This window comes from Alosa alosa, chromosome 14 (assembly GCF_017589495.1).
Source record: "Alosa alosa isolate M-15738 ecotype Scorff River chromosome 14, AALO_Geno_1.1, whole genome shotgun sequence".
In the NCBI taxonomy this organism is placed as follows: Eukaryota; Metazoa; Chordata; class Actinopteri; order Clupeiformes; family Clupeidae; genus Alosa; species Alosa alosa.
This window is the reverse complement of record NC_063202.1, coordinates 31,953,882-31,967,875: the sequence shown is the minus strand read 5'-3', so window position 1 is coordinate 31,967,875 and position 13,994 is coordinate 31,953,882. Positions and strand designations below refer to the sequence as shown.

Here is a 13,994-nt window from a genome sequence, read left to right as displayed (position 1 = left end):
CTTGAAATACATTGCATTACTTACACTAATACCTAACTTTTCTCATTAGAGAATTTGCTGGGCCATTTACCTTGCTAGATTTGTTGTCATCCTCTGTGTCATTCTTTTCCTCAGACAAACTGTAATGTTGGTAGGCTATATCATCTCCAATGCGAAAGTCCAGGAGCAAAATGTATGGTGGAAACACAATACCCAGGATCACCTGTGAAAAAATACTGACACATTACTTTTTGGTATATCTTAATACAGCATGCCTAGAAAAGGCTAAAAATGAAAATCATTACATGTCAAATATTATCTTTTCAGAAATGTCATTTTCATTAAAATTGTCATAATTTGTCCACACAGGCTTACAGAGTGATGAATACCTCCACATCTATACTTGTGAGAGACTAAAACCGGGTTCACATTGTGCGCGCTTGCCGCTAGGTTACTCTTGGTTGAGGTAATGTCCCAAGGATTTTTGTTGTGCTTGCCGCCCGGCCCAGCACAAAATACCTATGATTTCAGTGTTTCCCAGAGAATTGAATTCCATTTGTGGTGGTTGGTTTGCAGAAATAACTTGAATGCAACAGTTTTTAACAAATTAGCACAGCGTGGTTATGATGCTAACCAGATTTAAGCACAATTTATTACAACCTGGAAAATCATTGTGTGGTGGTCAATGTTGATATTGTGTTGGGCCGCCACAAATAAGTCAATGTATGGGAAACACTGGATTTACAGCACACTGCGATCAAAGTTCAACATGGTTCAACTTTAACCCCGGCAGGCGCAAGAATGATATGCAATGTGAACCCGGCTTCAGGGGCAGATGTACTATTGCTTTTGTGCCCACTTAAGGCATATTTTTTTGCAACTTGCGCGTAAAAACATGGCGTGATATGTACAAAACATGCCGCACTTAGGTAAAACCGCAGACTGCCTGTCACAGGAGCTGAAAATAGCAATTAGCGCTTTTCGTGTCATGCATTCATAGGAGGGTCAGGGGAAACTGGGAGTTTTGTGTTTTGAGATGGGAGGAGAAGCGTAAAATGCACCTACAGTGGGTACTACTTCGGATTGTCCGGCTTCACGTGTGAATCACGTGAGTTTATTTATATCTCCCCAGTGAAGCTGCAATGACCCAAACAACCACCAGCTGGACCTAAATCCTGAAGCAAACTGAAAATCTTCTGCTTTTAATATAGCCTACCGATATGCTGCTCCAAATGACACGCAGTCTCACGATAAAACTTGTAATTGTTTATGAAGGTGTCTTATTTTATGAAAAGGTATCTGGCTGTTTTGTTCATGTTTGTTTTGCTTTCATTAATGGTTTAGCTCATGAGGTCACGATAGGGACGGAAGTATTTTCTGAGAGGGGGTGCGGACGATGTGAGTGGAGGTCCGGGGGTTTCTCCCCAGGAAAAACAAATAAATGTTGACTGCTAAAAACACCATTTTAACACAGGAAGGACAGAAATACCAACAGAGAAAGTAGTGCCCGTCTGTCTGAACATTACCTACCTGCAATAGGCTAATGTTGCACGTTAACAATGGAGAGAACCTTTCAGAAATTATTTATTGTGCAAATAGGTTAGCAAAATTATGTTTTTGGTGAACGGAGATGCAGATCATCACCCTAATTAATTTGTTTGTGCAACAGCCCGTTCTCCAGTGAGAGTGAAATAAATGTTTTGAAAGCTGTGTCATCGCCATAGGCTATTTGCTAGGATATTTGCTACTATAGGCCTTTCACGTGTCAATTCAAAGACCTGTTATTTCCATTTTTGGATTAGACTAGCCAGTCTCTATGCTGTTTTCATGGACAGCAAGGATCCGCTTCGTTCGTTGTTTTAAATAACGTTGTTTGTTGCTTCTACACACGTCATTTCCAGTGGTTCAGTTTTACTTGTGAAGACGCGCACATACATTGAATGCGGCCGCACCCAACGTCACTGGGGCCGGCTTTACACGACAACGCTCCCGGGTGACTGTCCCCTGTACTGTTCAATGCAAATTATGGGCACTGCACTCCGAAGGAGATTGTTGGTCCACTGTGAGGATTTTCATTGCTGAATAAGTGTCAGGAATTTTGCCCCTTTCTGTTGCGTGTCAAGGCCAAGTGAGAATGTCTATGGCAGGTGATACTGTATAGGCCTTCATATATATATATATATATATATATATATATATACTCATTTTAAGTAGGCCTAAACTGTATATATAAACTCAAACTGTATATATTGCTAATGGCCCAACAGCAATAGACCTACAAGGTGTGGCGTGTGAGCGTCAGAGCAATACAAGGTGTGGCGTGTGACCGTGTGAACGAATTGAAATGCGTGTGTCTCACGCATTGGGCGCCCTGTTTATGCCTATCGATATCTTCATATAGCCAATCTATACAAAATATCAGAAAATGGTTTTGCATTAGGCTTATAGCCTAGCAGATAATAAGACTACCAAATTAATTAAACAAGAAAATTGCATTAGTGTTTCTTTCTCTGATTGGAATTAATGAAACTGAAAGTAGAAAAGGAAAAAAGTGTGAGATTTTGCCAAATTTGGTTTTACTCATTTTGAGTAGGTGTAAACTGTTCGCCAAAGGCCATCATCTCTGGCCTCAGCTTGATAAAAAAGAAGGCTCTGATTTACTGTAGCCTAGTCTACTGTATGACTTTATCGAGGTGATCTTTAATATCATTTTGTAGCTAACGCCAGTGTTTCTAATGTGTCAACAGTGCCTAATCTAATGCACTGTTGTGCGTTTTAAATACGAAATAAGAAGGAATGTGAGGAGACTGCTAACTTTAGCTAGCCTGGCTAATGCCAAACCTCATCTCATTGAGATGGGGTCTGGGAACTACACATTCATTTTCTCGTATTTGAAACGTGGTTTACAAATGCCGTCTATTGGGCGCTATGATAAAATGCTGAATTCCTTAAATGAATGTCTTTGTGACATAAAAAACTGGATGTCGAACAATTTCCTCCAGTTGAATTCTGACAAAACAGAAGTCCTCATCATTGGATCCCAGCACATAGTGAAACAAATGATACCATCCTTAGGTCCCTTTCAATTTTTAGACTGTGTAAAACCTGTTGCAAAGAATCTTGGTGTCTGGTTTGACAGTAATTTAAGCTTTGAACGTCACATCACAAAGCTCATACAGTCTTGTTTCTATCACCTCAGAAATATTTACGATATTTCTGAGGTGATAGAATCCCACGATTAGTTCCATCTTAACTTTTAAAGACACTGAGACCATTACATGCATTTATTTCTTCACGCCTGGATTACTGCAATAGTCTTTTTTCTTGTCTAAACCAAAAATCTATAAAGAGACTTCAAACTGTTCAGAATTCAGCTGCCCGGCTTCTTACTAAGACAAAGTACTGTAATCACATTACTCCTGTTTTAGCCTCACTGCACAGGCTCCCAGTAAGCTTTAGAATTGATTTTAAGATTCTTCTGATTACTTTTAAAGCTCTACATGGCCTGTCTCCCAACTACATATCTGATGTCCTAGTACCTTATACACCTGTGCGTACTTTAAGATCATCTGGTAGTGGTTTCCTAACTATTCCTAAGGTCAATCTCAAAACTAAAGGGGAGAGAGCCTTTAGTGTCAGGGCACCTAGGCTCTGGAATGACCTGCCTGACCAGCCAAGTCAGTATGCTCTTTTAAATCCCTCCTTAAAACTCATCTTTACAAGCAAGCCTTCCTTAGTTTTGTTTAAGTAATATACTTCAATTTGTGTTAAGTTTATTAAGTTTTATTTCAGTGTCAAGTTTTATTTCAGTATCCTAAGTTCTATTTCAGTGTCAAGTTTTATTTCAGTAGGTTTTATTTCAGTGTAAGTTTATTTTCCTTTTTCAAATTTATGTTAAGTTCTAATTGAATTAATATATATGGTTTGATTGTTATATTATTATGTCTTATTTGCATTTTCATTTATGTTGATATTGTACAGCACTTTGTAACTTTGTTTTGAAAAGTGCTATATAAATAAAGATTATTATTATTATTATTATTATTATTATGAATGTCTATCAAATGTGTCTTTATGTTAGCCTGACAAGCCAGATCCACATCAAGATATAGGGTCTAGGAACTTACCATTGGCACTGCTCAATCCTAGGGACGGAATAAACAGTTGTCTAACAAATTTCCTCTGCACGCAATAGGATAGCGCTACAACTCATGAGTCCCATGCATTTTCCAAGCAGCGGAGCTAGTTGTCTAGTTGATCAAACTTTTGCCAATTTAAAAAAAGCTTAAAGGACAATTCCGGTGTGATATTGACCTAAAGTGTGTTGAAACATGATACCGAGTGTGAACGTATGTCTCATAGCTCATCTCGGCTTGTCCCCTGCACTCAGAAATCTGGCGCTAGTTAGCCGATGCTACTAACAGTTTTTCGATGGGGGTGCCTCAGGCATCGGCCTAGCCATGCAAATAAATTACTGTTTTACACCATTTACGAGGCTCAAAGTAGCTCCATACTTCATTGGTAGACTTCCGAGGGCCTTGACATTTAAAACGAGACATTGAGAACTTTGAAAAAGCACTGGTAGTTTATTTACAAGACAATTTATACAGACAGTACCTTTAAGAAGTTTACCGTTCGCCGCCATCTTGAATTTAGTCACGATAAGTTGAGCGAACATGAATGAACAGGTATGATAACGGATCAGATTCCAAAAATAATTCCGTGGAAATGCATGGATACCAGTAACTGTGTCAAGGCCCTCGGAAGTCTACCAATGAAGTATGGAGCTACTTTGAGCCTCGTAAATGGTGTAAAACAGTGATTTATTCAAAGGCCGCTGTTCGCCAGCAGCAGCATCCATCTTCTTTGTTTTCAAGTAGCAGGAAATTCACGTGGAACCGTCGGCGACTCTATACACCAGTGTCTCCCAAACTTTTTTTCTGGAGACCCACTTTATTTTTAAAAACGACAGACCATTGCGACCCAATTCACTTTAGATCTAACATGCAACCACCAAATACTGCCCAAATTGTTGATGTTTTAGGCCATGGCTTCTCAAACTTTTCTATGTTGGGCCCCTTCAAACCATTCTACAATGGATCAGTAAAGATCAGAAAAGATCAGTTTTAATGCGCATCCGAGAGTTTGGGGATATTCTCATTTCTGGCATGCTACGAGTCACTCTCAGCATAATAAGCTGTTCCTGAATTTCTAAAGAGAGATGTTAGTCTACGTTGCGTTGTAGACATGGATCCATAACACCGTGGACGTTGATTCCGAATTTCCGATGTAAACATAGCCTATGCAAATAACTCAAGTCGTTATATTGTAGCCTAATTGTGGAGGTTTCTTTATTTGGAATTGAAATCCGCATTTTCCACATTTTTTTAAATTGTGATTGTTTGTGCTAAGGCTGTATTGGTGTTGTGATAGGCTATGTTGTAAGACTGTGAAATGAATAAGTATCAGAACAAGAGGCTTTTGCGCAATAGGTGAAGAATACAGAAAGATGAACGACAATGCGCCTTTAGGCTACTGTAGTGGAGTTCGTGAGATGGAAAACGTCAGGAAAACAGCGTTTAAAATGTCCATTTAAAAGGTACCCTAATCTAATGCACTGTTGTGCATTTTAAATCAGAAATAAGGAGGAATGTGGGGAGGCTGCTTTTAACTGTAAAGAGTGCATCTTCAATCGAAACTATCAATAGCATAATGTCCGGTCTATGGATAGCCTTTGATTTGATCCAGTCAGTCTCCGGTCCAACTCACATACGTGGGCACACACTTGACCTGGTTCTATCGTATGGTTTTGACGTTAATGATCTGAACATTGTCTCCACCTGTATTTCTGATCATATGCCAATTGTCTTTCACGTGAATCCCAGGTCTTATTAAGAAAAGCCGTCATCCACCACGTTATTCACGTGTTATTAACAACATGACGGTAACCAATTTTGCTAGTGTTTTCAAGTCTGCCCCTTCTACCATCATTCTTGAGAACCCTCTAAATGATCCCAGCCCAGATTGGCTTGTAAATGTTTTCAACACCTCCTGTCAGTTGATTCTTGATTCTTTAGCCCCGCTTAAATGCATTAGACCTAGAGCCAAACCACAACCTTGGTTTAATGACACCACCAGAATGCTCAGAAGAGCTTGTAGAAGGGCTGAGAGAAAATGGAAGAAAGATAAGCTGCAAATATCTTATGACTGTTTTAAACACTCCCTAACTGTGTTTCAGAAGGCTGTTAAATCTGCTAGAGAGAAATATTTTGCTGATCTTATAGCTAAACATAGTCACCAGCCTAAGGTTCTTGTCAGCAGTTTAAAATCCTTAATCAGTCCCAAGGAAACTGCAAATACTGCTCCTTCTTTGAACTGTGGTAATTTCCCTGATTTCTTTGTTAACAAAATTTCTAATATACGTGACCAAGTATCTACGTTTGATGCACACGTATATCTAGAAACTTCTCCAGTGCTCACAGCTTTGTACCCATTTCCTTGTCACACCTGAAACCAGTTGTATTTAATCTAAAATCCTCCTCTTATCCACTCAACTGTATTCCACCAAGGGTGGTGAAAGAGGCATTTGAGAGTGTGGGTCCCTCCATCCTCTCTATTATCAATTCATCACTTATCTCTGGCCAAGTACCAACTCATTTTAAACATGCAATAGTGCAGCCCCTGCTTAAAAAATTGCCCTTTCTTTCTAAAATCCTAGAAAAGGTTGTCTTTGAACAACTCCTTTCTATCAGAGAATGAGATGTTAGACATCTTCCAGTCTGGATTCCGACCTAAACACAGCACGGAATCTGCTTTAATTAAAGTCACTAACGACTTGTTACTATCTGTGGATGCAAAAAACTGTGCATTACTTATGCTGCTAGATCTTAGCACCGCCTTTGACCCTGTAGATCACTGCATTCTTTTAGAGCGCCTTGAGCACTGGGTTGGAATTTCAGGTACTGCACTGAAATGGTTTGACTCCTTCTTAGAGGGAAGAACCTTTTCAGTTTCTTTCATTGATACTTCATCTTCATCTGCCCCCTTATCTTATGGTGTTCCACAGGGATCAGTGCTTAGTTGTATTTTATTCTCACTGTACATGTTGCCAAAAAGCACGGTATATCCTATCATTGCTATGCGGATGATACACAACTGTATCTCCCATTTAAAAGAGATTAAACAATGGATGTCGACCATTTTTTTAAAACTGAATGAATCCAAAACAGAAATTCTATTTTTTGGTTCACATGAAGCTGCAAATAATGCAATTAGTGAACTAGGGTCTTTTGCCAGATATGTATAACCTTATGCAAGACATCTTGGCTTTCTACTTGACCCTGATTTTAAATTTGAGAAACAGATTAATGCTGTTGTCAAGTCATCTTTTTACCACCTTAGAATCTTAAGTAAAGCCAAAACTATGTTTTCTTTCAAAGACTTTAAGATATTGATTCATGCCTTTATTTCATCTCGCCTGGACTACTGTAACTCCCTTTATTTTGGTGTCACTCAGTCCACTCTATCCCGACTTCAGATGGTGCAAAAAGCAGCTGCAAGGCTGCTCACCAAGTCTAAAAAGACACAACATATTTCTCCAGTTTTGAAATCTCTGCAATGGCTACCAGTGAAATTTAGAGTAGAGTACAAAATTCTTCTTTTTGTCTTTAAAGCTTTAAATGAACAAGCTCCCCAATACCTAAGTGATCTTGTACTTCCACTGCCCTCCCAGAACTCTGAGGTCATCAGATAAACTACTGCTCTCAGTACCTCAGAGTCGTCTAAAAAATAAAGGTGACCGTGCTTTTTCAGGAGCTGGGCCCAAGTTGTGGAACAACCTCCCTTTTCACATTAGATCTACAACAACTATTTTTTAAAGCCAAGTTAAAAGAACATAATGCTATTAATGGCTTTTAAATGAATTGTGGAATGTAATTATAGGCTATATATATATGTACATATTATTTTAGTTTTATTTTCCTGTTGTGCTTTTTTTTGTGTGTGTCTTGATTGATTTTGTCTTATATTATCTATTTATTTATCTGTTTTTTTTTTTTTTTTTTTTTTTAGCACTTTGGTCAACCATAGGTTGTTTTAAATTGTGCTATATAAATAAACATGACTATGACTATGGATGTTTGCTTCGTTGTTGACCGCGCGGTCTTTGAGATTTCAAATGACACGTTTTAGTTTTTTAGCCACTATAAGGCTTTTAGCGCAGCCACGTTCACCGATGTGGTTGCTTTACACACTAGTTTTTTGTCCTTCTTGCTCGCGTTTCTTACACTCAAAGAACTCAAGGGGTTTGTCTTGAAGTGTAGGATGCTTGGACTCTAGATGCCGAATTAGCTTTGATGGTTTCATTGCTTCGTTTGACAACTTATCGCCAAATACCACACATAAAGGACTTGGTGCATGCGAGTCACCGGTCTCTGCGAAACCATATTTTAAATATGAATCGTCATATTTCGTATTGAATGACCCCTTCTTTTTCTTTGAGGTATCTGGCTCACCATAGTCAGTGGGTATTATTGCGAATGTGACATTATTGCGAATTAAATTGAGTTTATTTAGTTTGCATGCATTTTTTTTTAAACTCTTGTCGTAGGCTACGGCCCGGTTAGGTTGGGGACCGCTGTACTAGACTACCCTGGCTGCAAATTACATTTGCTGCTGCTAGGGTGCATCTAGATTTCGAGGCTATCTGTACCATAACCATGTATCATAACCGCTTTGGTGTGTCGTCATCGTCTTGCTGTCCCCCCTCCATTCTGTGATTGTTTTCACCTCAACGAAGGAACCAAAGTCCATGGAATCCAGGTTGCCTAGCAGCGTGAATAAAATCGCCTGCGTTTGGGAAAAACTGCTGTAAGCTACAGAAATATTGTTTCATTTTGCGAGTGATATATCCACGCTCTGGCGTCCCCTCTGTGACATGTTCGCCCCCCAGTTTTAGAGCTATTCTAAATGCAAAAATGCACGGAGGGAGTTATGACAAAACTGACTGTTAACAAACTAGGTGTAACAAGCTGTTACCCTACTAACACATGACGTAAATGGAACGTTACATTTTGGTCCTATTTAGGTAAGTTGCTACGTTACCTTCAGCAGACGTTTGGTAGACGTTTATCCATGGTCCCATAATAACGTTGTACTCAAGACTTGTCATGTAACGTTTCAGGAACGTTCTGAATTACAACATAACATGGCGAATGGGGAACGTTTTGCTACGTTCCAAGAACGTTACAAAAGCACCTTGCTGGAGCTCTGATTGTAGGAGCAGGTTGATTCCAGTAGATGGCAGCATTTTTGTCATGAGTCTAGAGAGACCGTGCGACCATGTTTGCTGTAATGAATGACCCAGTTTAGAAAATCTCCTATAAACTTTTAATCGAGCAATAGTTTAATTAAAAGAGAGCTTCTGTTATTTTCAAACCTGGACCTTTTTTCCCCCATCTACTTTTATTTAAATGAGTGGTGGGATTTTCAATATTTGCAATTACTGCAAATACTGTACATGTTTATATAGTTCATACTAAATATCCATATTTATTCAGTTTTTCTGTAATATATTCTGTCATACACCTGTAATATATTCTGTCATACACCGCATATATCTTTATTGTTCTTACTACTACTACTGTAATGGTACTGCCACTACATTGCACATATCTGTACATGTTGTTAATGTATGAATATTACATAGCCATATGTATTCTGTTCTTATAAGGTAACTGCTAATACACTGCACATACTTATATTTAGTTTATATACTCTAAACCACCTGAAAACAACTGTATGCTAGTGTCTACACTGCACTATATATTTTTGTCCTGTCTATGCACCACCTACTTTGTATATCACATTGCACTTTTCTGCTTTTTTGCACTTCTGGTTAGACGCAAACTGCATTTTGTTGTCTCTGTACTTGTATTCTGCACAATGACAATAAAGTTGAATCTAATCTAATCTTTATTTTGTAGCGTGACTTTACAATATGAAGATGTGATAATAATTAATAACTAGAAATGCAATTCCAAGGAATTACCAGTGCATGAAAATGCTTAAGTTGTGATGTAAAATATCATGTATAGTTAAAACAGATAATACAGAGATGGTTACTACGGTGATGCTAGGATAGACATGGTGGTTGCATAGCTTAATAAAAGTTGATAGTTTAAAAGTAGACTGTTTAAAAGCTGAATGTAGATAGTTTAAAAGTTGTTGATAGACAGTAGATAGTTTAAAAGTTGTTGATAGACAGCTAGTTTAATAGATAGTTTAATGATAGTTTAAAAGTAGACCGTTTAAAAGTTGAAGGTAAATAGTTTAAAAGTTGCTGACAGACTGGAAGTTTAATGAATGTTGATATTCAAATAGTTTAATGGCTGTGTATAGGTAGATATTTGACGATAACTGAAAGTTGGAATGGCTCTAATGTTTGCTAGCAGTTATGCTAAGATTTTTAACTATGCTAACCATGCTACTTAGCTAACTTAACTAACGTCTAGCAGTTTTGCTAAACATGCTAACTATGCTAGCAATGCTAACATGCTAACTATGTTAACCATGTGACTTAGCTAACCTAGCTTATCATTTTTAGTAGTTATGCTAACTATGATAACTAGCATGATAACAATATTAACATGCTAACTATGCTAATTATGTGACTTAGCTAACCTAGCTAATCATTTTAGTAGTTATGCTAAAAATGCTAACTAGCATGCTAACATGATAACTATGCTAACCATGTTACTTAGCTAATCATTTTTAGCAGTTTTGCTAAAAAATGCTAACTAGCATGCTAACATGATAACTATGCTAACCATGTTACTTAGCTAACTTAGCTAATTATTTTTAGCAGTTTTGTTAAAAATGCTAACTAGCATGCTAACATGCTTTAACAGTGAAATATTGTAGTGAGGACTTTTATTTTTAAACAGTTTTTTGGCAGAGGAAGCAGTTGAACAGGATGTGTAGTCTTAATAAGGCCAGTTTGTATGCTTAAAGCCTGGCCTGAACACCTGCCATAGGATTCTAATTGCTTAACGGCCGTATTATGATGTCACAATCACAAAAAAGTTTTTCTTTAATAGTTTAAAAAGTATAAAAGTTTCAAAGTTGAAAAGACATAGCAGCTTGGTCCGTTTGAATACCTACGTTACAAAGTTTGAATGAAGTTTCTAAGTTAAACTGTTCAAGAGAAATTGCGTACAGAAAAAGTGGTAAGCGGAATAATAATAATAAGTTGTTGTTGTTGTTGCCTTGGAAGAACAGTACAGTGCATTTTCATGCACTGTAATAAGAATCATAATTTACTAGTGCAGTCAGTTAAACACGTTATTAACGGCGTGAATAAAAGACACAAAATAAGGTTGGTGCAAGAGTTACCTGTGTGCTTATGGGATTAATGTGATGATGTTCCTATGTTTTGCTCTTTCCAGTTTACTAACAGGAGTGTCACGAATGTATCGATAGGCACAGGCTCAAACTGCCCGTGGCTGACTATAATTAAGTTCAGCAAGCTTAACTTTACATGTCATAACATTAACTAAACATAAGTCACACATTCAATCTATCACTTGTAATATGAACGTAGCCTATTTCCTACAACTAGGTGAGATACTTGGCTATGTTATACTGAAGTTCCACAGTTAGCTAGCCAGCAAGCTAACCGTTTTGCATGGAATATTATGGTAAGTGTGGCTACATGCTAAATGTGTACAATACATGCATGGGGTATTGCAAACGAATTAGGTTGGTAATGTACATCGTTTCGACATGAGCAAGTTACATAAAGATAATTCTTCATAACTGCCTTGTTAGTAAAAAGATTGAATGTCCTGTGAATTTATAACTAGATGTAACGTCAATGTGTGATTACTAGCTATCTTTCCCATTGGATCAATGATATAATGTTAACATGTTTTCCGCTAAAACGGGGCGTGATGCAGATTAAATGTATCTTTATGATGATGCGCTGTTAGTAGGCTAGGCTACGTAAAGGCATGCTGCACACACTTGGTTGGGCTTACGAGCCGGCCAAAGAGTAGTAGCCTAGGCTGACGCATTAGTTGTGTGCCGCCAAAGATTTTATCACCGTCACTTGTTCTGCTATCAACATTCCTCTTTGGCTGCTACTATTTGCGATGCACTCTGCTTTCGACATTCATTTACATTAGATTCCATTCTTTTCAATACAACTCCGTACACCAGCATCGCACTATGCCGCCGTGTAAATCACAATTCAGTTATCCAGTGTTTGCCTGTTAAAAACTTCGGCGTTGATGTGTGTGGCAAGTGACAGTGCACCATAGACTGTAGGCCTATAAAATGGCAATGCTCTCATGTTGAAAAGTTCCTTATTTTCAACTGAACTCAAAGATAATGAATGTAGTATGAATATAATATTTTCTGTTTGTTATGCCTTTATAATGTGTTTAGGCCTACATTTTGTGCATGCACTTCTGCGGTAGCATTTATTTCAGTGTATATCAGCTATATTTCTGAAGAATATATTGTGTTGCCTCAGGTCTGCTGCACATCTTTTGAAATTTGATTTGAAATAATCAAATAGACCTACTACGTCTTAAAGTTAAGTAAAGTAACTTGCTTTGCTTCCATTTGAATCCCAATCAAGATACACAATAATTGCTTTATTGTTAATATGGACTCCTGGAAAGTTCAGAAATGCAAAATAATAGAATTTTAATCATATGATAAAATATGTGATTAATCGTGATTAACTATAGGAATAAAGCGATTAATCGTGATTAAAAATTTTAATCGTTTGACAGCACTATAATTTACTATTAAAAGATTTTTAGTCATATAACTGCTTAAATCCAGCTTGTTCTAAAACAAATAAAAATGTGCAAATGCTGCAAGGTAATGATAGACAATCAGTGTGAAACAAGTTAGACTTATAATGTTTAAAAACTTAGACGCTTAGAATTGAAGTGTGTTTTCTTAATTTAAAGCATAAATTGTTTTTTGCTAGAAAAACCTGTTTTAATTTTGCTTAAATTTAGTTTTTCTTAAACATGAAAGAAAGTTTGCTTATGAAACTTAAAGCGTTTTGCTCAGACTTAATAGACAGGTCATCTGCTGGAAACATTAGGCCTAGTTTTTGGTCAAAGTTTTCTCCATGGATTCCTGATCAGAACCCCTTTTGGAACAGATTAAAACTTGGGACATGTTGAATTTTGTCCAAAAATCCAATATGGCCGCCGTATTCCAAAATGGCACATTTTTACACACTTTTTACTATGCTATGGGGACATTTCCGGTAAAAACAGTGTCATTTTAGCAAAAAACTGTCCTTTTCTATCAAATACATGTTTACTGATGATTTAAAAACCCTAAGTATTTTTCTAACAATTTTAAAGCATTAAAATGATAATTTTGTCAAATATTAGAAATCATCAAATTTCCTTCAAACATAAACCTCTTACAGGTTAAATACAGTTCAAATAAATTGGGTACCTTAACTTAAACAGATTAAAACATGGCATTTAGACATTTTCCCAAAAACTCAATATAAATTCAATAATATCCCCAAAATGGTGAATTTTTGGGCCTACACTTTTGGCTAAGCTAGAGTTTTTTCCCCTATTAAAAACATTTTGACAAATGTTGATTGATATAAGAAACAAGATAGTTCCATAAAGGTGATGGAATTCTATTCTATTATTATATTAATAATAATAATAATAGTAATACTTAGAGCTGCTGGGAGAAAATGACGTAAATCCAGAGATTCTCAAAAAAGACATTCTATCAGAGCAAGACTGAGAGCACAGCTGACAGTAGAAAACTTTTTTCAACTTTCAAGTCTCTTCTCAATCCTCCACCAGTTATTCAGCTACTTCACTGACTTTGCAAAATGTTCATGATAGTTGCTTAAATAAGTGCTCAGTTTAATGAGCCCATTAGGAGAGCTTTGCCCTGTGAGTTGTTGGACTCTTTCTCTCCTCTTGATGAAGAAGAGGTTTCTCTACTGCTTCAACAAAGTC

At 37.2% G+C, this 13,994-nt stretch overlaps 1 protein-coding gene across 1 annotated transcript in view; it reads right to left on the bottom strand.

The window, feature by feature from the left end:
• The window catches only part of LOC125307080 (transient receptor potential cation channel subfamily M member 1-like), a 193,947-nt gene that overhangs the window by 47,892 nt on the left and 132,061 nt on the right, over positions 1-13,994 (bottom strand). Inside the window, exon 18 of the mRNA XM_048262850.1 lies at positions 71-202. Within this exon, the coding sequence (XP_048118807.1) occupies positions 71-202 (132 nt within the window). The remainder of the gene's footprint in view (positions 1-70; positions 203-13,994) is intronic.